The sequence below is a fragment of the Falco peregrinus genome, chromosome 2, assembly GCF_023634155.1.
Source record: "Falco peregrinus isolate bFalPer1 chromosome 2, bFalPer1.pri, whole genome shotgun sequence".
NCBI classification, from domain to species: Eukaryota; Metazoa; Chordata; class Aves; order Falconiformes; family Falconidae; genus Falco; species Falco peregrinus.
The window spans coordinates 84,320,703-84,342,634 of NC_073722.1; the positions used below are offsets into that span (position 1 = coordinate 84,320,703).

Sequence of the window (21,932 nt, forward strand, 5' to 3'; positions counted from 1 at the left end):
GCTCACTGTAGCACAAGATTATATTCAGAAGCATATGTAAAATTGCCACTTGTGATCATAGTTTGCCTTACTGAGAGTAGGTCTGTTAGATAATTTTCTGACTGTAATCAGACTTTAAAATGTATAGTCCTAAACTTAATTCCACTGCAGTGAATTCCATGACCTCACTAGGCCAGATCAGATCCTTAATTACCAAATCAGTAGCTGGAGTGTGGGAGGGAGGTCTCACTGTACTGGCGAGTTCTCTTTTTGGTTCTAATTCACAACACGGGCTTATTCTATCCATACTCTGCAAACTATACCTAAAAAGCTGGCAGACTAGCACAGGAGTATCACGAAACTTCATTAGTTGATGCTTCGTGCCTTGAAATCCTTAGATGAAAAAGGCTGCACAGAACCTCAATATTATTATTAAGAATAAAAAAGTCGTCCTACGACACAGGGATCTCACAGATAACAATTCACAGCTTTTTAAATGCAGTAAACGAAAGCATAATTAGTGCGCATATTGAGGAGTCGAAACCAAGTATTTTGTTTGACTTTTCACAGCAGATGAAAGCTAGCTTGCTTTCACTGTCCTTGAAGTGCAGCAATGATGCTTGACAAACCTCCACGTTTAGAAGAAGAAAACCTCATACACTGAGTTGAAAGGAGAGATGTGAAAAGATAGCAAAGGAATATCTATGTAATTACAGATAATTTCAAAATAATGTTAAAACATGCATTGTCTTCCCCTCGAATTTATTTGGAAGCTGAATGAAAACCAGATATACCAATAATAAAGACCTACTGCCATCAGAATTGGAATATTTAATATCCATTGGCACCATGCAGACATGGGTGATAGTAATGCTGTTCACTTACAGCTGCTTACTTGTCCTTTTTTTAATACGGACTTTTTATTCTGTATGTTACTCCTCTTTCATTTTAAAATCTCTTTCACAGCAGTTCTGTCTAAGGGCCATTTGATAGAGTACTGTGGTGAACATGGTATGTGCTAGATTGAGGGGACAAACTGCAGTTTCATTAGTTAGGAGTTTTTTTCTTTACCTTCATTGTTTCTCTGCAACAGGTTCAAGAGTATCGCATACGCATGTCCTTATCCTGGTTGCCTTAAGTTAGGTTTTTTTCTCTGGAATGGCTGGTTTGTGTGCCAACAATATGCACCTTAAAGCTTTCGTTGCTGAAAACATTTGAAAGCTGTTTTTGCTGAGTTTTCAGTAGAGTTGTGTAAAATATTCCCCCCCCCCCCTCCCCCACCCCCATTTTTTTTCAGGTACATAGACTGAAAAGTGAGAGAACCTAGATAGGCTGAGGGTTGAAGACATTGAAGATTTGTAGATTCTTCTAGATTCGGTGCTAAATGTAGAGAAACCTGCTGATTTTAGTCTGGTTTCTTCTGTATTTCTTGAAAAAATAAAGAGCTTACTCATGGAATACAAATATGAGTGCATCAAACCAAAGAAAATGTTCTCATAAGCCCCTGAGAACTCTTTTCTCCTTCAGAAATACTATGTAAAAAGCTTCAACAGTCAATAAAATAATTAAGAACTGACATTTAATTCAGTAGGGTATTTGCTTATAGCAGATGCTTTGATTAACTCAATTTACAATCAATCATTAATTACTTATGGAAATAAATTAATGGCTTATATGTGCTGCAATGCGCCTTTACCTATTTTTTCTGGCATTTTGTGTAAGGTTTATTTATTGTAAAATGGCAGTGATCAACAAAGTGATTTAGAAGACACATGGATAAACATGGCATCTGACTGCAATATGAATGGTACTAGAAATTGCATTTTGCCTCATTTTATTGCAATATGATTGCTACCACTCAATTAGTAGTAATTAGTACAATGAGTACATAGCCTATTCGTATGTAACCCAATGGGATGTTAAACATGGTTACTAAAAAGTCTCTTCAGTCTTATTTTGAATAACGCTTTGGACCATAATCCCTCAGCCCCAATAGTTGTTGTCACCAGAACAGATGTATGTGGCAAACAGAGGAGGCACCAGCAGCACAAGGTTCAATATCAGTCCTTCTAGCAATGCCTTTCTTGGCAAGGATGGGAGAAACCCAGTGGCAAGCTGTTTAAATGTAGCAAAGGTCCTGTTGGAGACAAATAGTGGAAGACATCATCCATGCAACAGTAATACGCTTCTCTGTGTAAACCTTTTAAAAGCCCTTTTTTGACAAATATTTTGATTTTGGAAAGCACGTTCCAATTATTACTCCTACAGTGACTTGGAAAAAAAAATGTTTTCTGAAATCCAGTAAATCTACCGTGTTGCTAGGAAAGTGATTTGTGTTGTTCTATTTTTTCCGATCTCAATCTCAAACTATTTGCATTTGAATTAAACATTGAATTTCCTTAATCATATCTGACATCATGTCATTGCTGCAAGTGAGTCTGAACATCGCTGAAGTAATTTTGCTAGGCAATGGCATTCCAAATTATTTATCTCTTGATAAGTATCAGGGCGACCTTCATTCAGTCAACAGCAGCACAGCTCGCTGTCTGGTATGCAATTCCAACGCTCATTCAGCTGGTAATAAATGTTGCTGGACAACAGTGTTTTTCGGGGGAAAATCCACATTGCAGTATTCACTGCTTAAACACTTAAAAGGATGCCTAAGTTTGTCAGTTCCCATTTTCTCTTTTGTTAGCATGTTGACACTGAATAAGAATAGAAATGTTTAGTTAGAGAACCAATATCAGTACTGCCTTCAGCAGCAGGGTGAGCTTATGTTCTACGGGGTAGAGTCCGAGTTGTTCCTTCATGAACCTGACGAAAGTATAGTAAGAAATAATTATATATATTCCATAAAATCCCCACATCTGAACAGAAGTCTTGCAAGGCTGGGAAAAGGGGCTAAAAAGGTTTTGTCCTATAATTATTTTGTTTGGGTCTTAAAATGAGGGTAGGTTTACATTGAATCAAACTGTCAAAAGAAGCTGAGCATTCCTCTGCCATCCTGAGACCATATTAGATACATGTTTCAGTATCTAATAAAAATGGCCATTTTTTTATACTTTGGCACTGACCAAAGATGGTCAAAAAAAGTTGAAAAGAAGGATGTTTCATGTTATGTTACTCAAATCAGATAGTTCGCTTCCCCATTCTTTGCTTTTAATTGAAGTGTGAATGCATTTGACTTTTGCAAACTCATAGTTCCTGGAATAATGACAAACCCCAGTCCTGAATTTAAAAACTCAGCCCCATCATTCTTATTTAAGCAGGAACACTGGACTAAGTGCATGTGTAAAAGTTTGCAAAGTCTGTATTTATGACCAGTTGACACTTGAGGCAGGGAATGGAGATGGGGCCAAAGAACTCCACACTGAGTATCATCGATCTCCTAACGTCTGTTGAGATTTCTGAGAGGTATGACTCCTGCAAAATGAATTCAGTGGTAATCAGAGAGAGAGGATACCAAAGGCGCAGAGTTGATTGAAGTTTCTGTGTATTATCTTTAGTCCCAAGGGTGCTAAAATTACTTCAGAGACAGCAGTTGTCAGGAATTCAAAAGAAAACAATTTGAGGAAGGTGATAATATCCTACCTTTAAAACTACGTTGACACTGGGGGGAAAAAAATACTTTGTTGCCTTGGTGGTTCAGCATAACACGCAGATTATTCTAGCAAACTTTTCCCACCCACCTATTTGTAGGACACTGATGACAGAGTTTGTGATACTCAAGATTTTGTTGTGGCACTTTGGCCTTAACATGTTTTTTCTGTTTCAGACAATTTCCTTTCCTGTAGAGACTGCCTTAAAATGAAGATTTTGTTCTGAGCTGTCAAAAGACCTAAATTTCTTTATTTGCTGTTGCCTGTTGTAGTCCCAGACTTCTGCACAGATGTAATGTAACGCAGCAGAAGAAAAAGAAACTCCCAGAAAATTAACTTCTATTTTATAAATGGAAGAATATGCTTTCCCCTATTGAGCAAAGTAGATTTTTTCAGTATTAGAAAAAAATATATACTTTCATTCGTGTCTAATGCTCCATCTTTCTCAATCAGTGATGTATTTATTTATGCCTTTTAGAATTAATGTCTTAAAAATGCTTTGAGTTGTCTGCCACAGAGTTTCTATAGCCTGTCTGTGGTTTTTGTTTTTTTGCTAGGTATAGAAGATACAGAAGCTTTCAAAATACAGTATACAGATTTACAGGCTTTTTCCATTTTATTTATCATTAGTGCCTAAGAAACACGAAGCTAGTGAGTTAGATGTGAAGTTTAATGCTGAAGAAGAGGACCTAGCTGACATTAATTTCAGGCTTCACCCTAGTGACTGTATTTGGGCTGAATTCAGGGAGAATTTTGTCTGAGAAAGAGTTGTGTTATTTGGCTTCCTGTGCCAGGTATTAAGAGCTTATGCCTGCTCTGCAGGCTGTATTTTGATGCTGTGTTTGGAAGGCAGCTTTAAATTAGCTGGTATGGGGACCTGGAGTACTCGAGCTGCAGCAGCACTGGCTCCATGTGAGCTGATTTACCCCGTTGGAATGTGATGCTGTATTGCTCTAGGACAGCAGAGACACAGGTGACACCAGTGCCATAGATCAGCTGCCAGCAAGGTGTGCTAGAACATTTTCATCTGATACTGTGCTCTGGAAAGCGTGGTCTGTTGCATCATAAATCTGGCCATTTGGAATAGGGTTGGTGAGTGTATTTGTAGCATCTGCTAACAGAGACAACATTCAGATAAAGTAAAAAACCATAACCGTAATTCTTTCATGGATGCTCACCAGTGCCAGCACAACGCTAACATTACCTGTCATGAGTGTAGACTAACCTGCACAGACCTCATGTAATTTCTAAAATTTACTGACAAAAAGATTAAGCAAACACACTTACTTTGTGTATAATATATAATCCATATGAATTCTTCAGCCCAGATCAAATCTTATGACCCCCTTAGGCTAAATACATTTTTTAAAACTTTTATGGAATTTATTGAGTGGTTGTTTCTTAAGGGAAAACTACTCCAATTTCACTGTAACAAAACCTTCAAGCTCCCGTTGCCATTATTCATTTAATATTTTGTCAATGCAAAGAAAAGGCAAACATTGTGCTATAGGCCGCAGACCATTTTATTCTCACTGACTTAGCTCATTTTATGCAGATGACTGCTCTATGTTTCATCTGCATAAATTTTATTATCTTCCAAAGGAACTCTGTATTTAATTTTCTTCTTCAATGCCATTTAAAATTGATAAAAGAGTCATGCCAAATCCTTCGAATATTCAGCACTGGACTGCAGGGGAAAAAAAGGCAGACTAGCTATATAAAGGAGAGCATCTGGGCACAGGTGTTTTTGCTTCTGTGACAAAGTCCCTGTCGTGGGAGGACAACCTGCATCAGAAGACAAACAGTGCCAACCCACAATGTCTGCTCGGCAGCCGAAGAGGTGACTGGGAGTGGGTAGGCATACCCGAGGGACCTGTAGTCCAGGTAGCTCACATACCCATGGCAGACAGAGTTTCAGCAGGCAGGCTTATGTCTGTGCTTAATTGCTCTGCTGAATGTAATTATTCTGGATTTTCTTCAAATGTGTGTAGGAATTTCCTTTCTCAAATAGACAAATGATATAAACTAAAATCTTGCCGTTCCTTAAGTCTTACACAAATATTACTTCTAAGGGGTTATTCCTGATTCATACAAGCATGGGAGAGCAAAATCTAATTCACAGGATATTAAACTGCATCCTGCAGAATGGATTTCAAAGTTTAAGACCTAAACAGTGCTTATAGGAGCTGCTTCTTAAGTACTGAGTGTCTTATTTATAAATGCAAGGTGCTTCTAGCCACAGTCATTAAAGAATGAAAATACTTCATCCAAAAATTATAGTTCTTCCAGTACAGGAAAACTTCACAGAATTTTCTGAGGATGATATTGGTAAGATTAAGCAGAAATTGCTTGACAGAGAATTTTGTAAAAGCCTCATGCAGAAAACCTGAAGAATTCAAAAGAAAATCAAAACCTTAAGCTATCATGTCTAATACTCTGTCTGGGACCTGGTTATTAAATTCCATAAGATGATAAAGGCCCAAACCTTCACATTTTATGAAATCATAAGGGAATTAACAGACAGCCATCTAATATTTAAAGGGATGAGATTTTCCTATATTCAGAACTGTTGGCAAGATAAAACCTTCCTTCCTTCCTTCCTCCCCAGCGCCTGGCCTGCCAAGCTGTGCTGAACTGGCAGGCCGGGTATGGCAGTGCCGGGGCCGGAGGCACCAGCTCCCCTGACAGCAGGACCATCACTGCCTGCCGCTGTGTTATTCCCGTGTAGTCCCATAAAGCAGCACTCCACCTCCTGGGGTGCAGGACACTGGAACTGTCAAAACCCCTCTGGAAACAGAGTCTAGTTTAAACGCAGAAATCTTGTAGACCTCTTACGTATTTATGTTAAAATAAGTCTTGGTTGGGCATCTGAGCGGGATCTGAATTTGCTTCTCTTTGTAACTTGTCTCTTGCTGCTGTCTGTAATGCTCTAGATAACGAAATGTTGCCGATTCTGTCCTCATGCCTGCTGGTCATGCACCCCTGTGAGAAACGTGACTTCAGTTTCTAGGTGGTTTTGAATTCTTGAAAAGGTGCGCTCACCTAGGGGAAAGTGGCTAAAACAAGCCTGATGTTGCTCCACAGGATATCACTGCTGGAATAGCATGAGACGGAAATTACATAAACAAAAACCTGAAAAAGGACGATGATTCTCAATGAAATTACGATGATTCTCGATGAAACTAGCGATGAAAACGATGAAAAGTCGGTTTAACTGTTGAACTAGTGCTTTATTGACAAGTCATTTTGTTTGTCTGACATTAATTGATTAAAACATGTTGTATTGCACAGCTGCAGGAGGATGTCAAGTTAGAATTAATTCTGAAATTACTCTGAGCTGTTCTGTTGTCGGTACAAAATCTAGCTGAACTTGCAGGGTTTACTGGAAGATGTAACAAACAAACCTACTTTTGTTACTAGTATCACCGTTGACTTTGCCTTTTTGCAGGCTGCCCGCTGGTCATTTGTGTGATTTCTACAACGTCGTCCCCAGACAGCTATGGAGAAAGTGGCAAGTGAGTATGAAAATGTCTTCACTCCAGGTGCAATAAGGATGAAAAATATGATGGGGAGAAAACCTCGCTGATCTGTTAACAGGGCTGTAGTTCTGCAAGATCCTGCTGAGGAGTAAGGGAGACAGCCTGCAAAAGCCCAGCTGTTGTATAGGCATATTCTTAGACCTAGAAGCCTCAGGTTTGCTTTGTACTGCTGAGATGATGCACAAAAAGCTCCTGACACATTTTGCCCGTTTTTCCCTTTTGCTGCAGAGGCACAGGGCCTCCTAGAGTGAGCTCCCGGCTTAGCCCACACAGAGTAGAATGCAGGCTGAAACATTTCGAACAAGATGAGAATAAGCTTTGATTAAAGATATTTAATCTTTTGAAGAAAACTGCACTTAAACATCTGAAGATCTAGAATGGATATTGTTGAAATCTTTGAAAATTAAGTTACTTTCTAATTTGGAAAAAGAAAAGCAAATTTATCTGAAATTTGCCAGCATCATAGGATTCAGTCCTACCACAATGTAAGCAGATCTGGAGCAAGGGTTATTCTTGTGTGTGTGTTAAAACAGCTTGTATCATCACTGCTGTAGGAAAGACATGAAGCTGACAGCACATTTCCCAGCCTCTTCCTCACCACCAGCCAGGCAAGGCAGGGAGAGCTTCAATTTGTCTTTTGCTACAATGACATTGCTCACAGCACTTAAATGATTGCCTGTGATACAGGACACAAGAACAACAAATAGCAAATAAAACCTTTCCTTTCTTCCCATCTTTCCGCCCCTAATGCTATTTGAAGGCATGCTGGGGCAGATAGCTGTCACTGACTCTTTACAAGACACAAATCAAAATGAGATCCTGCCTCAGATTCCCGAGGGTGAGCGGAAAAGAGCTTATTGATGCTCTATCATGTCTCTTGCTTTTAAAATTCATCAGTCTTTTTGCACTCTCTTTTAGTCTCCTTTTTAATTAAGAACATTACTAATTAAATGACCATGTGTTTTATCTAAAATCATTCTGATTTTTCTCTGCAGCTGCTGGCTTTCACTAGAGAATGGAGCAATCTGGGCTTTTGTGGCACCAGCGTTGTTTGTAATTCTGGTAGGTAAAACCACGGCCGTTGCTGTTCTCTTGTTGCACGTCTGTGTCAGCCACACAGCAGAACTAGCTGAAGGTCTGATGTCAGTCCTTGTGCCAGGCCAGTGAAACAAGAGAGGTGTCTGGTCCAGAATTACGTTGTTCCTCCTCCGATTTTTTTTTGTGGTACATGGTTGCGTATTAGTTGATGCATATCAATTCTCACACTATTCATTTCACTGTTCCAAGGCAAAAATACAACCTGAAACAGGGGGACAGCCCTCTTCTGAAACCGCCCTGCTGGGGCCATTAATAACCACGTGGAACCAAGTAATCTTGGCAGTTTTAATAATTCCCAGAAAGATTTTCCAACAGAACAAACTCCGTGTCTTGTGTTTCATATACACCAGTCAATGCTGAAAGGCTGATTCCACCCCACTGGTGTTTGAAGCTTTTGCTTTTGCAAATGCCATCAGTGAGGATGATCAGCAGCAGAGTTTGCAAGCTAGCAGGAAAGGGTTAAAACAGTGGCATGAGCTGTCACCCTTTGGGTGAGCTCATGAAAGGTGCCTGTCTTCTTGTCTTCTTATGGTGGTGAGGAACTTGTGCTATCCCTCTGCCTTTGAATTCCATGCCCGCTGATGAGGCAGGGCTGTTAAGGTGAATTTGCCAGGGTTCAGGTGGCTACTGCAAACAGCTCTGTCAGCTATAATGAACATCATCTTTCCAGGGGAGGGTGCAGATTCCTGGCTCCGATGATGATACATGGATGCTCTAGCAGTTTAATTATGCTCACGCATTAAATTACAGTGAGTTGTAGCTTAATCACTATGATTACTTAAGGAGTCAGGGGTGCTTGCAGGGATTAAGTGGGAGATTATTCCTCTTCAGCGCTGTTTCCAATACTTTAATTGATCAGGTTATCTACGATTTTTGCTGCAGGTTATAATGTCAGAGTGACAATATGAACATGGAATAGACTCAGTCATTAGTGAAATCAGGTTGTCTTTAAAGCTTTAAATAGATTTTAAAGGCATGAGCCCAAATCTAGACCACAGTCTGCCTGCTGTGGTGTTTAAGGAGTCAGGTAAAATAAGATCCTCAGTACCTGCATGGAGGAGCATCAAAAGGAGCCAATGATGGTACCTTGTACTTCCCTAAGTGAGCTAGGATTTCTGTGGAAAGCACAAAGAAAGAAACTGCCCCAAATTTCATCACACAGGAAACCCCCCCAGATCCTGCTCACAAGCCAAAAGAAGGAAGGAGAGCTATTCATACAGAACTAGCGTTTACCGTTGTGTATCTCTACAGCTATTTGGCAAGCAGAAGGTGGCTCCTTGGCTGACCTTTTCCATCACAGGCAATTTTACACTGCAGCTGAGTGGACATCCTAACATTTGCCTGGGATACAGTGAAATCAGCACCTCTTTTAAGCAGCCCAGCCCAGCATCTTCTGCTCAAGATACAGCCTCTGAAAAATCAGGCTATACAAACGTACATTAAAAAACCAGTGAAAATAGTTGCTGTATTGATGTGACAGAAATTGTCTCATGTTAGCATTTTAATCAAATTATTAATGGCAACTCTTGGCAGTCCCTGTGCAGTAAGGGCAGAATTTCTTTTACCTAGGTGAAAGCATATACATATAAATAAGAAACGCTGATCACTAGATTAGAGCTGGCTAAACAGGTCCGGACTTTGTTTCAACAAACTTAATACCTTGGACGTTCCCTATGTGTGTTTATATTCAAAGATTCGTAAATATTGATGGCTGGAGAACAATTAAAACAATCTAATATTCAAATGTCTCCTCCTCACATTAGCACTTGCTTTCTGGCCATGGTTCAGCAGCAAAGGTGGAAATGAGATGTGACCAGTAAAATCTAATCTTTCCCAGATGCTGTCCAAAGATGGTATTAATCGAAACATGGCAGATAGCGAAACGCTTACTCACCTGAGTGAGCACAGCTTTCAACAATTTGCATGCGTAGCTGTTCGCCAGTGAAAGTAAGGGTTTAACTGTCTGGCTCTCGCTTATGATATATAGTATTTGTGCAGCTCAAGTTATGTTCTTGTGTGGATACAAATATTTTGAGAAAGAGAAAGGAGTGAGCTCACAAGGTTGATCCACATAGAGCAATTTGTTAATAGTCTAAACCCAGCTCTGTGCAAAACAGCAGCAAGCTAGCTGACAGATTATTCTCTCTGGGCATTGAATGTGCTAGCTGAAAAATGTGTTGGTGCCTATAGGGAAATAATGAGGCTAAACACTATTTTGTGTGTGCATGTGTGCCTGTGCTCCTTAAATAACAAATTAGCCACTAGTTGCATGAATTAGTGTTTAGCTCTGAAAAGACTTCTCAAAAAGCACTTTTTGCCTACTTCTGTGCACAGTTGCTCTCTGCCAAGAAGAAGGATTATGCTGTGAAGAAATCAGGGGGACTGCTCTTTTCAACTCCCACTCCCTAGAGACTAGGCAGACATAGTCGTCTTTTGTCCTGCCACAGCCTCACAGGCAATATAGACATCATGGAGCCTTAAAACAGAATGATGTGGTGGGAGTGTGACTGGGAAAGACGTACTCATGCATACTTTTCTGAGGTGTAATTCACAGCACCTCCCAGTCCTATATGGATTCCTCTACCCAAAGTGCTCTTTCCTTGGGGTTTGAGTCAAGGGATGTGATGAAGCAAATAGATGCTTCTTCGTGTAGGTCTTTTGGCTTCTACCTGCATCTTAAGGTTTAAAGATTGCTCTCCAACACCCTCCAAAACCACAGCACCCAAGCCTCTATTGCATCCTCTTAAGGAGCCTTTGCAAAAAATTGTTGCAATTAATTTGAATTATTGAAAACCAAACTAAGTGCAGCCAAAGTTGGCCTGGGTCATGCCATCAAAGGAAAAAAAAACAACCCAACCTTGACAAAACACCTGAATTTTTGGAACAAGACATTAAAACTTCTGGCAGAAAGCTTTGTTTGTTATCAACCATCTGCTGCCTTGGTGAGTTTTCATAGATACGGCAGAATTAAGGAAATTCTGCAGAAAGCATCTGTGTACACACACGGGTGTGCTGCAGACAGCAAACAATCCAATGCAGGGGGAGATAGCGAGCTGTCGTGGGAAGTCCTCTATATTGTTTTCCCTGTAAGTAGCTGTTTTCCTGGTGATTCTTTATAAGTCTTTTGGATAAACAGCATTTTTATGGAGCTAAATGATTTTCATTAGCATACTGCTAACAGTTCTCTGCTGTGGGGACATCAGCTTTGTAACCAGTGACTTCAGATGGGAGTCTGTGGAAGTCGGGTCCCAAGCACAGATATCTTCAGTTGGTACTTGCTTATGAATATTCAATATACCAAAAAAATGCTCTCCTTTATACCTGCTGTTCAAACATGATTTAGTAAATTCTGTTGCCTCATGGTATTCATTCATACTTTTGTGTAACAGTGCAGAATTAGGATAATTTCCGTACGTTGAACAGTATATTACTCGGCAGGTAGGCCCAATGATTGAAAAGTGACAGTCCGTGTCCCTTATTAGACATCATTCATCATGGGAAAAGGTGACAGAATTGGACCCATAGCGTTTAAAGGCCCTGAGACAGCAGGATTCCTCGGAGTCACTGAAATCAAGTCCGTAAGTGCTGTGGTGGATTAGAGCACAAATGGACAGAGCTACTGTCCAAAAAAGAGCACAGCTACTAAAGCTTCTCATTTTTTCTTATTAGCACTCAGTTGAGAGCACTTTTACTATTTTGAAATTGAATTCCTTCATTATTTTAAAATTAAATTCCTTCTTACTTAACCAATAGGAAAGCATGCAACATTTTTTTGAACAAGGGGACAGATGGTAAGAAATTTAAAAATCAATGATTAATATTAGGAAACAGAAGTCAAGGATCTGTTATACCTTAGATTTAGTATTTATTTTCTTGTCCAACCTCAAAGTTTTGCTCTGATACTCAGCTCTGACTGGTGTGACACTACATGCATTAATATGAAGTCACGGACTCAGAAGTCTAAAATAACTCAGTTTAGTCTATTCCATCTGTAGTTGCTCTGGGATAGCGACAAGTGAAATTAGGCTATCCAAAATCATTCTCCCAAATTTTTACATTGATCTAATTGAATGAACTAGCTGTGTTTTGAAAGGCATAATACCCAGTAATGATTTCTGATGTGCCCCTGCACTGGGCTGCAACTGCAGCACCTTGCAGCGTTGGTGGGCTACCAGTGACGTTGTGGTAAGGATCAAACGAACGGGCACCATGAGAGAGTATATTAAACCTCAGATTGCAAGAGACAGACAGTTATAACTCCCTGTACCACTGGCCAAAACTGAAGTGGAGCCTAAAATAGTTTGTGGTTTTAGAGGAAAGCTGGTCAATGGATTTAATTAAGGCAATATGTTTTATCCTTTTTTTTTTTTTTTTTTTTTTTTTTTTAAGTTCCTCTGTGCTGCCAAGCCTTTTCTTGGCTAGGATGCAACACACCACATCAGAGGGTTTTAAACATGGGATTCCTCCACTGTACTGAAGAAAAAAAATCTCATGAGACTTGGAGGAAATCTAGGTGAAATCCCTGCAAAAAAAAACAAAAAAAAAGAGGGAAAGAATTTGTCTCACTGTAGCTGGTTTGAGAAAATTTTGATGAGATTTTCAAAGAGGTCCTTTTTACTCGTTTAACTGTCTTCCTGATCTGACAATTTTTAGTCAGATGAAGCTGTCACTAGAGTGAGCCAGAGCTCCCTGACATCATTGGGATCTTTCCAGGGGCTCTGGTGGGCTTTGGATCAAGCCTACAGTAATGGGAACTGGCAGGTCCTGCTGATTTCACAGAAACTTGCAAGTGCCTGGGGTTGGACAAGCTGCCTTGAAAGGAGTCCTGTGAGTTAAGAAACAAGCTCTAATGTTATTAGCTATTTTATTTTTTTAAATCAGATTGTGGCCAGTACCTGCAAGCAAAAATATTCTGTCACTGTGCAACTTTAAGGCAAAATAACTGCAACTGTCAGGTAATGTGGCCTTTCAGAAAAGTAAGAAATAGGAACTATGTACAGTGAGTGCCCTTATCTAAATGTTCATTTTCCTAGTTTGAACATTCTGATATAGGTAAAAGCATAATGAGTGTTTGATCAACTAAGCATTCCCTTATTGAAATCACTGGCCACGTACTTACATCAGATGCCAAAAAAATCATTGGAGGAACAATTCAGTGGCTGTATTTTGGTTTCCCATTATAGGGGCAGGGGAAATACCTCTATGCTTTACTTACTGAAACATTAACAAAGGAAGACATTTGTAGCTAATCTGTTTATTTAGGCTGGATAAGATTAATTTCTCAAAATAACTACGCAAAAATTTTCAAGTGGTTCAGGAAATTTAAATATAGAACTTCAGGACTTGAGTGTGATGACTCATTGCTAATTTTACAAGTACCTTGTTTTTTATCAGCAGTGAGATCACAACGTTTCCTTCTCATCTTTCAACCATACTAATAATGCACCCTGGAAAGGGTACAGTCGCACTGACTGCACAAGAGGAGAAGCTCAAGGCCTTTTTAGATTTCCTCTTTAGACCATCCAAAATACCTAGGAAATTAATTTCCATTTTATTTTATATAAAGAAGTTAAAATTCAGCTGCAAACAGAGAACAGTTTGTGCTTTGGAAAACCATCCGATTTGTCTCCTTGGAGAATATCTTGCTTGTGCTGTTTTCATGGCCAGATCTTAGGGTTCATGTCCAGTTTGAAAGAGAGGCAGCAAGATTCTGAGCAATTCTTTGTTGGCGCTTATAATTCATAACTTCTGTTGACTTCTGTAAGATGTAGGAAATTCAAAATTTGAAGAAGGAGGTTTCCCCTTTTTTTACTTCATTGGATTTTTGGGGGGTTACTGTTATAATATAGATTATTTAGGCACAATCTGTGTATTTTTAAAAATGCTATGCAGAAAGAAAAATCTAGGAGTGTCCAAAAAGCATTAGGAATGGAAGAAAGCATTACAGTTAAGGGCTCGCGAGGCTGGCAGGAGCGTGCTGTTGCCTGCAGGCATCAGGAAAAGGGATCATGGAGCAACTGTGCCAGAATGAACTTGGAACCATCACTGAGACATCTACAAGGAAGTGTCAAAAGGGATGACTGATACTTTGGATAAAAAACTAAAAAAGGCTGCTGAAAGATAATGTGTCAGGAAAGAAGTTAAGGGTATAGAAAGGCATTTTCTTTGTGATTCCCATGAAAAGCAGGAGTAATGATGATGATCATTTGGTGGACATGCAGCAGAAAACTGGAGAGTTTGAAGGAGAAGAAGAGAGAAAAAGAGGAAATGGAACGTTCATGTTCATCATCTGGTGCTTCAGTCAGCGTGCATATTTAGCATATAAATGGGTTTCTCAAAAATGTTCACTACCACCTCAAAGAATTTATAAAAGAAATTTACAAAATAAGATTTGCTGGGAATAGGGAAAGTGAACCCAAGACCACTGAATTTCACCTCTTGTTCATCTCCATAAAGCTGACTGAACAAGTACACTTGTAATTGAAAAGCTGTCAGTTCCACAGGGTATTCTTTGGACAGGCTAAAAAGCCGCAGCAGAAATCAACTGTCACAACTATGCTGCTCCTTTATACCAGCTGATGATCTGCCCTTAGAAATCTGGTATTAAGGGAGTGGTCAGAAGATTTGAAAAATACCAAAGGAAATCATGAGCATCAAACACAAACATTTGTTAGTTGACTCATTCTCAGAATTAAAATATGTCGGAATAGACTATTATTATTGAGTTTTAACTGAGCAACAGCACTACTTTGAAGTGTCTTTCTTTTTGTTCTGTAGTTTAGGATAGTTTTGTTCTACCCATGCTCCTACCTTGATGCTAAGTATCAGCTTTGTAGCTGGTGTGTAACTTCGGAGAGGAAGCTGGGAATATGTCTTTCACCTTCACATTCTCTCCTTTGTTTTTATTTTTTCCTTAAACCCAAGATCTTTGCACAGCAAGACAGTCTTTGCCACATTTCCTTTAAGTGATAAAGATTTCCTTTCATTCTTCACCTGTGACTCCAGAGCAAACTCTCCTTTGTTAGACATTTTCAGTGTTAGTCTTTTCAAGATTTCCTACTTTGCTGGTGGGGGTTCTTTTCCTTTTATTGATGTTTCTGCTGACATCAAAAAGAGCAGGACTTCTGAAAAGCAGAGTTCAGGCTTAACGTATTTTCTTCATTGATCCTTAAAAATAATCTTGTGCTTATACTTCAAGCTGACTTTTGTAAGAAACAGGAATTACATAGTGAAGTCTACGCAGGAAAGGTGCCTTCTGAAGTCTGTGCACATGCAAGCACAAAACCAAAGAGCATGCAGACACATGCCCCTGTTTACTGAAGCTCTTGTCTAATTTGTCGGCTGGTCGTGTGTTATAAGGGTATTTATTGTGCAGTAGAGACACTGAGCGCTTCTTCAGCTGTGAAGCAATGTATCAGTCCAGCCTTATCCTGAACAGGCAGGGACTGTTCCTGAAGGAAAGTAAGCACAAGCAAGAACTACACACTGTGGGAGAGACATCCACTGACAAAGGTCAAACTATACCAGTCCAAAACTGGAAACCTCTTTTGCCAAATACATGCAATGTTCATATTTTCTGTTGTCTTTGTAGAATACACTTGTAGGGCAGTTTGGCCCTCTGACACAGTCAGCACTTGACTTTCCTGACCAAGTCTTGTTCCTTCTTTTTCTTCAGGTCAATATTGGTATTCTCATTGCTGTCACAAGAGTTATCTCAAGAATCAGTGCAGATAACTACAAGGTCCACGGAGATGCCAATGCCTTGAAGTAAGTTTTTCTCATTCAAATTACATTATAACAAGTTAATAATCTCATGCTAGCAATGTTATATCATGCAGACGCATATCGTGGACTCCTCCCAGAACACTGATATCATTCCTCTTTAGTAAAAAGCAAATAAAGGTGGTGTATCAATCTTTTGAATGCACCCAGGTAACCTGGATTTTATGAAAGCCATATGTGCAGGATGAAGCCTATGGTTCAGCATGAGCTAAGGTGTTTTCTGGATTACTGTAGTCTCCAGCATTTGCCGATTCATGATTTTCCCTTTTATTAATGGTGTGTTTCCTCTTCCTGCAATATTCGAAGAGAAATCTCACAGAGCATCATTCATCTGTACTGGGGTATTGAAACTTCAAAGGATACACCTTGTTTCTAGCTCCAGTTCACATATATTTAGGCATATGTTTATCTTTAAGACTCTCTTGATACTGCAAAGCACACAAACCTATGCTGGATTTAAACATGTACTTAAATTCAAGCAGGTTTTTATATCAAGGTGCCTGGAGCCTCTTGGGATGGTGACCTTTTCTTAGAGTGTATCATCTTTAAAATGTAGTGCTAGCATGGCTAGAGGGGAAATGTAAGGTAGAAACATTGCTGCATCTGAATAGACAAGGACAAATTCTGATTTCTAAAAGCTGTAGTACATATGGGTAGCTAAGAAGATAATTTAATGAGTTTAAAGTAAGGTGCTGAATATTCCATTTTGCATTTTGTATCTCCTAAAGATGCTGTAGTCCAAGTATAAAAAGGACACTGTATATAACTCAAGGAATATGCAACCTAGGTCAAAGAAAAATGTGTTGATGATTTGTGTTTAATGTCTCTGAGTCACAGGCTGTCGTATGGTAAGGATTTGGTGCCACTGCTCTGAAATGGTATCATAAAGGATAATTTTTATGCTTGGCTTACTTATGTAATTTTAAAAATGCCATTAATTTTTAAATACAGGTGACAGTCACAAAACTGAAGTTAGTTTAGTTATTGTATACTTACCCAAAAGGAAAAGAAAAACAGTAAATAAGGTTACACAAAAATCTATAAGAATTACATTGTAGTGAAATGAAAAGACTGGGAATTAAAATGACTGTTTCAGGTTTGGCTGAGCCCCTGCAACCTTCAGAAATACAAAGGAAATACAGAACCTTAGGAAGCAAGTAACTGTATATTGTCAATGCCAATCTGTATACACTGTCAGAACTAGGAGGACAAAGGAACAACCTCCATCAGTAGAAGAGGAGCCACAGAGAATGCTCTATGCACTTAGGTAGTTCCTTACTTGCATTATAAAGAATTGATTCAATACATACTGCACCCTGCACACTTATTTTTTGAAAGAAAATTATGTGTGTTTGCGTAAGTAAAACAGTTTATGACTGGTTTGTCTAGGAATAAGATGAAATCCATTTAATCAGGAGTGTATGTTCTTAGTTCAAATATTATCAGCTGTAGATTTGGAATGGTGGAGATCTGTACTGAAAATGTGACTTCTCCAGACACTCTGGCTAAGAGATGCTCATTGTGCCAAGTAGTTTTAAAAATAAAGTTTTAGGATTTGACCTAATAAAAATGATGGTGCTGGAGAAAAATTATAATCAATGGGAAGATATATCTGGAAGCATTCAATTGTTAAATTATTGGTTATGCAGAAATATGCTCTGATAGAACAGCTTTCCTCATAGAACTAAATTAATTCAATAAAATAAAATTGAAGGTAAACAGAACATACAGAATACCTCTTTTTCTGTAGATATTAGTACAGAAATGGGTCCTCAGAAGAAACTTGAAATGAGAAGGGCCTAACTAGCTGTCCAAATCAGATCTTGGGAGGGTATTTAGGCCCTGGTTGAACAGTGAGCACGATGAATTAGAGTTTCACATACAGAGGACGTCATGGAGAAAGTAACTGGTCTGTTGGAAAAAAGAGGAAATATAAGGCCTTTGTACCACTGGATTTCATTTTCTTGTCATCAGTATTCCTTATGCAAGTGAGAAGGTTTTATGTCTAGTATGAAATCATTCTGTCCATGGTACTGTTTTCCAAATAAGAAGAAAACAAAAGAAAAGAGAGTTCTGTTCTGACAGCTGCATGGAAAATGTTTTTCATAGTGGAAAAAAACCATGCCCCCAACCGCTGAAGGATCCTAGATGTTGATTAGAGGTTGTTAACATGTAAGAGTGGATACGCACAGCGAAAGGAATCCGTGACGGAGAGCACGGAGAAATCAGAAAAACGCAATAACCTCTGTAGTTTGTCAAGTCACTGTCAGCAAGGACTACAAGGTAGGTTTTTAATCAACAAGTTCAGTTGGCTTAGGGAGGAATCACTGAAGACTGCAAAATGCTTTGTGCAATACGAGCAGTCGATAAAGAGCCTGTCGGGCATCCATCTGAATAGTGCAGTTCATTTGATATTAGCAATGGGGAAGCTGTAATATGTTAGAAGGAATTTATCACGCGCTTCTTAGAAACACAGCTGAATTAAAATGGCACAATGTGATTTTGGTGAGACAAGAAAGGACTTTGTCACCATGCTGCACTTGTTTGCTGCCATTAAGTGGTACATAAGGCAGAAGTAGTTTTTTTAGGGCTGTGTTCATGGTTTCAGAAAGCCAAAGATAGAAAATGGGAAGTGCTGTGCAAGGAGCTGTGGAGGGAAAGCCTGCTCAATCCAATAAACTTGAGAGGGAAAAAAGAGGGATTTCAGTGCTGTCTTTTCAAGCTGGAATGAAATCTAAGTGGAAAGCACAATGAGAAGCAGTAAGTTGCTGTCTACAACAATTTGGATCATAGCACTTAAGCAGCAGGGTTTCGAAGTTTATGAGCGATAATGAACCAAGAGGCATGGCAAAACTGTCTGAAGAATGACAGAAGTGCCTGTGGCAGAAGCACAAGGGAGATGCCAGTGCCAGCCTGCCTCCCCTTGGTCACTCAGGCCAGTATTTATGTCTGCCTTTAAGCACCTGACAAAGAGCCTCGCACTTGCAGACGTTGTTGAGTTCCAGTATGAACAGCTGTTGCAGGCTGAAAATCCCAGCCTACAGGTTCTACAGAACAGGCTCGTCAGCAGGCTCGCCTCTTGCCAAAAGAAAAGCTTAATCATGCTGGCAGGGACTGGTTTCCATTTCTGCTGGAGCCTGGAGGGGAGGGCACCTGCCCTGGATTCGTCTCCCCTAGCTCTACAGCTTGGTAAAGCTGAAAACACCTCCACCTGGACTCCCCATCCACGGAGAAACAGCTCCTTCTGCCATGCAGTTGATCTCGCCTGTTAAAGTGTTCATCTCACCTGCCTTAGAAGTTCTGTGTTTTCCCCAGGAGCTGAGGGAAGCCTAGACTGCCCAGTTTGTACTCGGATACTGTCTGTGCGCATCTTGAGCCAGGTGTGACAACACACCTCTGAGGCCATCAACCCGTAACTGAGCAGAGATTACCTTAGGAAATTGTCCGAACAAAGATGCAGTGATGAGCCATGATGGTATCAGTTAAAAAGGATATTTACTGTTTGAGAAGTGCTGGTACTGGAGCATAACTCCCTAAAGATTAAGTTACTTGGCAACACAACTGGATATTACCAACAAGGCTTGTTTCTCTTGGCAACAGACAGCAATAAACTGATGTAATTATCTAGAGTAATTTTTCCTGATTTTCCATATGGCAACAGGTCCTCTCAAATGTGACTATAGAATATGCATCAGGGTGAGCCAGTGCTCCACTCTGAAGGCAGCATCCGTCGAACTTCATGTTTAAAAGCCAAAACAGAAAAGGAAGTAGTGAACCAAACCTCCCTTTTTAATCATACAATTAATTTATTATTCATCTTCCTCATTCACATTTTGCCCAGAATAAAGTGCAGTACATTATTGGCTGATTGACCTCTTCAGGTTCAGTTGTTGCTTGTCACAGTGGAGATATCAGACAGCACTTGCTGAACATTTTATTCTAGTTTCAGAGACACTGATCTGGACATGTCTGTCTGTTTGTTAAAATGAAATAACAGTAGCACCCCCAAAATAAAATATAGGATGAACTGAAGAAGCAGCATAAAAGAACAAGTTAATATGATAAAATGCAAAATACCCAGCAATTTAAAGCAAAATTAATATAATCAGTATATGATCAGAGATGCTTAATTAATCCATAATAGACTCCTGTGACAGTGTGAACAGTAAGTGGTTGCAGGAATTTTTGTATGTGTGTGAAAAGAAGTCACTTTTTTTGCATCTGAAACTTAAATTGTGCAAGAGGAGTGAAGAAATGTTACCAGCTTCTATTTATTACTTGAATTTACTTAAGAACATGCTTTTTGTATAGTTTCTTGAAGCATATTGAACAGGTACAGAGTATGAGCTGTTTCACATAGTTGTGACTGATTATATTTGAACCTTTTATTAGATGGTTAGCTGCTTAATTTTGTGTCATAATTCCGATGCTGCTTTCTGAGAATGTTTTGCATCCAGGGAACAGATTTTCCACAAAAAACTAATTTGAATGTTTCTGTTTATAAAGAATGGTGAGTCAAATACCTTATAACATTTAAATGCACATATACAGCATTTTTTTGCATTATCCATTCTTTTTTTGGGGAAATAATTAAACATACATTCAAGTTTAAGCGTATGAGTAGTCTCTCTAAGCTTAATGCAATTAAAGCCTATCAGTTTAATGGAACTGCTCACGTGCTTGAAAAGGCACATGATTAAATTTCTAAGTTACGGACCATTTGAACTCTTTTTCTAACTTACATCTGCATGTAAAGTTTTCATTCTACTTGGTGCATTCACTAACTCTTATTAGAACCTAAATAGTTTTTTTCTTGTTGCTCTCCCCCTTCGAAGTCTTACTGCTGTGTTTACTTGGGAAGTTAGTTCTCTGTTTACAGTGAGAAAAGATCTCTAATGTGACAGTGCTTTAGAAATGTGCACTTTTCATTACCCATGGGGAGAACTCTTCCTCGATTAAGCCTGTTACAGGTAGTCATTTGATGACATGAGCTACCTGGCACTTGGATTACAAAAGTTTAAAGTAGAATACAGTTTTCAAAGATCTTAGTTTTGCACAAAGACTAATATTAATCGTAATACAGGAAGAAATGCAAAGCATGTCTCTGTTGCAGGAATAGTAGTTTTAGCCTAGAAACGAAGATATCATGCTTAGCCATACCACAGTGCTTTCCCAGCTAGTTCACTGCATTGCATTATATTGTCCAGAAGAGACATTAATTTCTCTTGGATACATTGCCAATTCCAACTCTTATTGAATACTTTCTCACTGCTTCCTCTGAAATGGTCCAATGAGTTGGAAAATTCTCTATCATTTTTATAGATTGTACGCTTCAGAAGCTGGTGAACCAGAAATGACAGCCATCATAATCATCCACGGAGAAAGCAATTACAACAAAATCAGAAATATTTCTTAGCTTTTTAGCCCATTCTTTCTTCCATTTTACTCATTTCTTTCATCCCTCAAAGCTTGATCTTCACTCAGTAAAATAATAAAACAGCCTCTTAGTTTTCTATTGAGTGAAGGGAAAACATATTTTCTGTTTAGTTAAATTAGTGACAGAATTGGAACAAATGGCAGTAGTGGCAGTGCATGAAAGCAAAACAGGGCTTCAAGGAAAGCTCAGCAGGGCAAGCAAGTCACGTAAGCTGTTGTGTTAGTCTGTTCCACATTTTCTAATATAGCATAAACCACTTTGCATGAAACTGAAAACAGAGTATGTAGGTTTAATGCAAAACCATTCCTTTGGTGGTTAAAAAAAAAAAAAAAAGCAAGCTGTACAGAAAGATTTTCCCTTTGACAGATATAAATACAAGAGGGTTGTCCTCCAGCAGCTCATGCTGCTGCAGACATCTGTATGGTTTAACCGTGTAATTGACCATTCCAAAGCACTTTGCAAAGCCATCCATTATAGCCCTGCAGCACACGGAATGCA

At 39.2% G+C, this 21,932-nt stretch overlaps 1 protein-coding gene across 3 annotated transcripts in view; it reads left to right on the forward strand.

Annotated features, from left to right (window-relative positions):
- The window catches only part of ADGRD1 (adhesion G protein-coupled receptor D1), a 160,963-nt gene that overhangs the window by 114,405 nt on the left and 24,626 nt on the right, over positions 1–21,932 (forward strand). For all 3 annotated transcript variants that reach the window (XM_027780871.2, XM_027780870.2, XM_005233302.4), the window contains 3 exons: positions 7,027–7,093; positions 8,113–8,179; positions 15,891–15,982. In XM_027780871.2, coding sequence (XP_027636672.1) covers positions 7,027–7,093; positions 8,113–8,179; positions 15,891–15,982 — 226 coding nt within the window. The remainder of the gene's footprint in view (positions 1–7,026; positions 7,094–8,112; positions 8,180–15,890; positions 15,983–21,932) is intronic.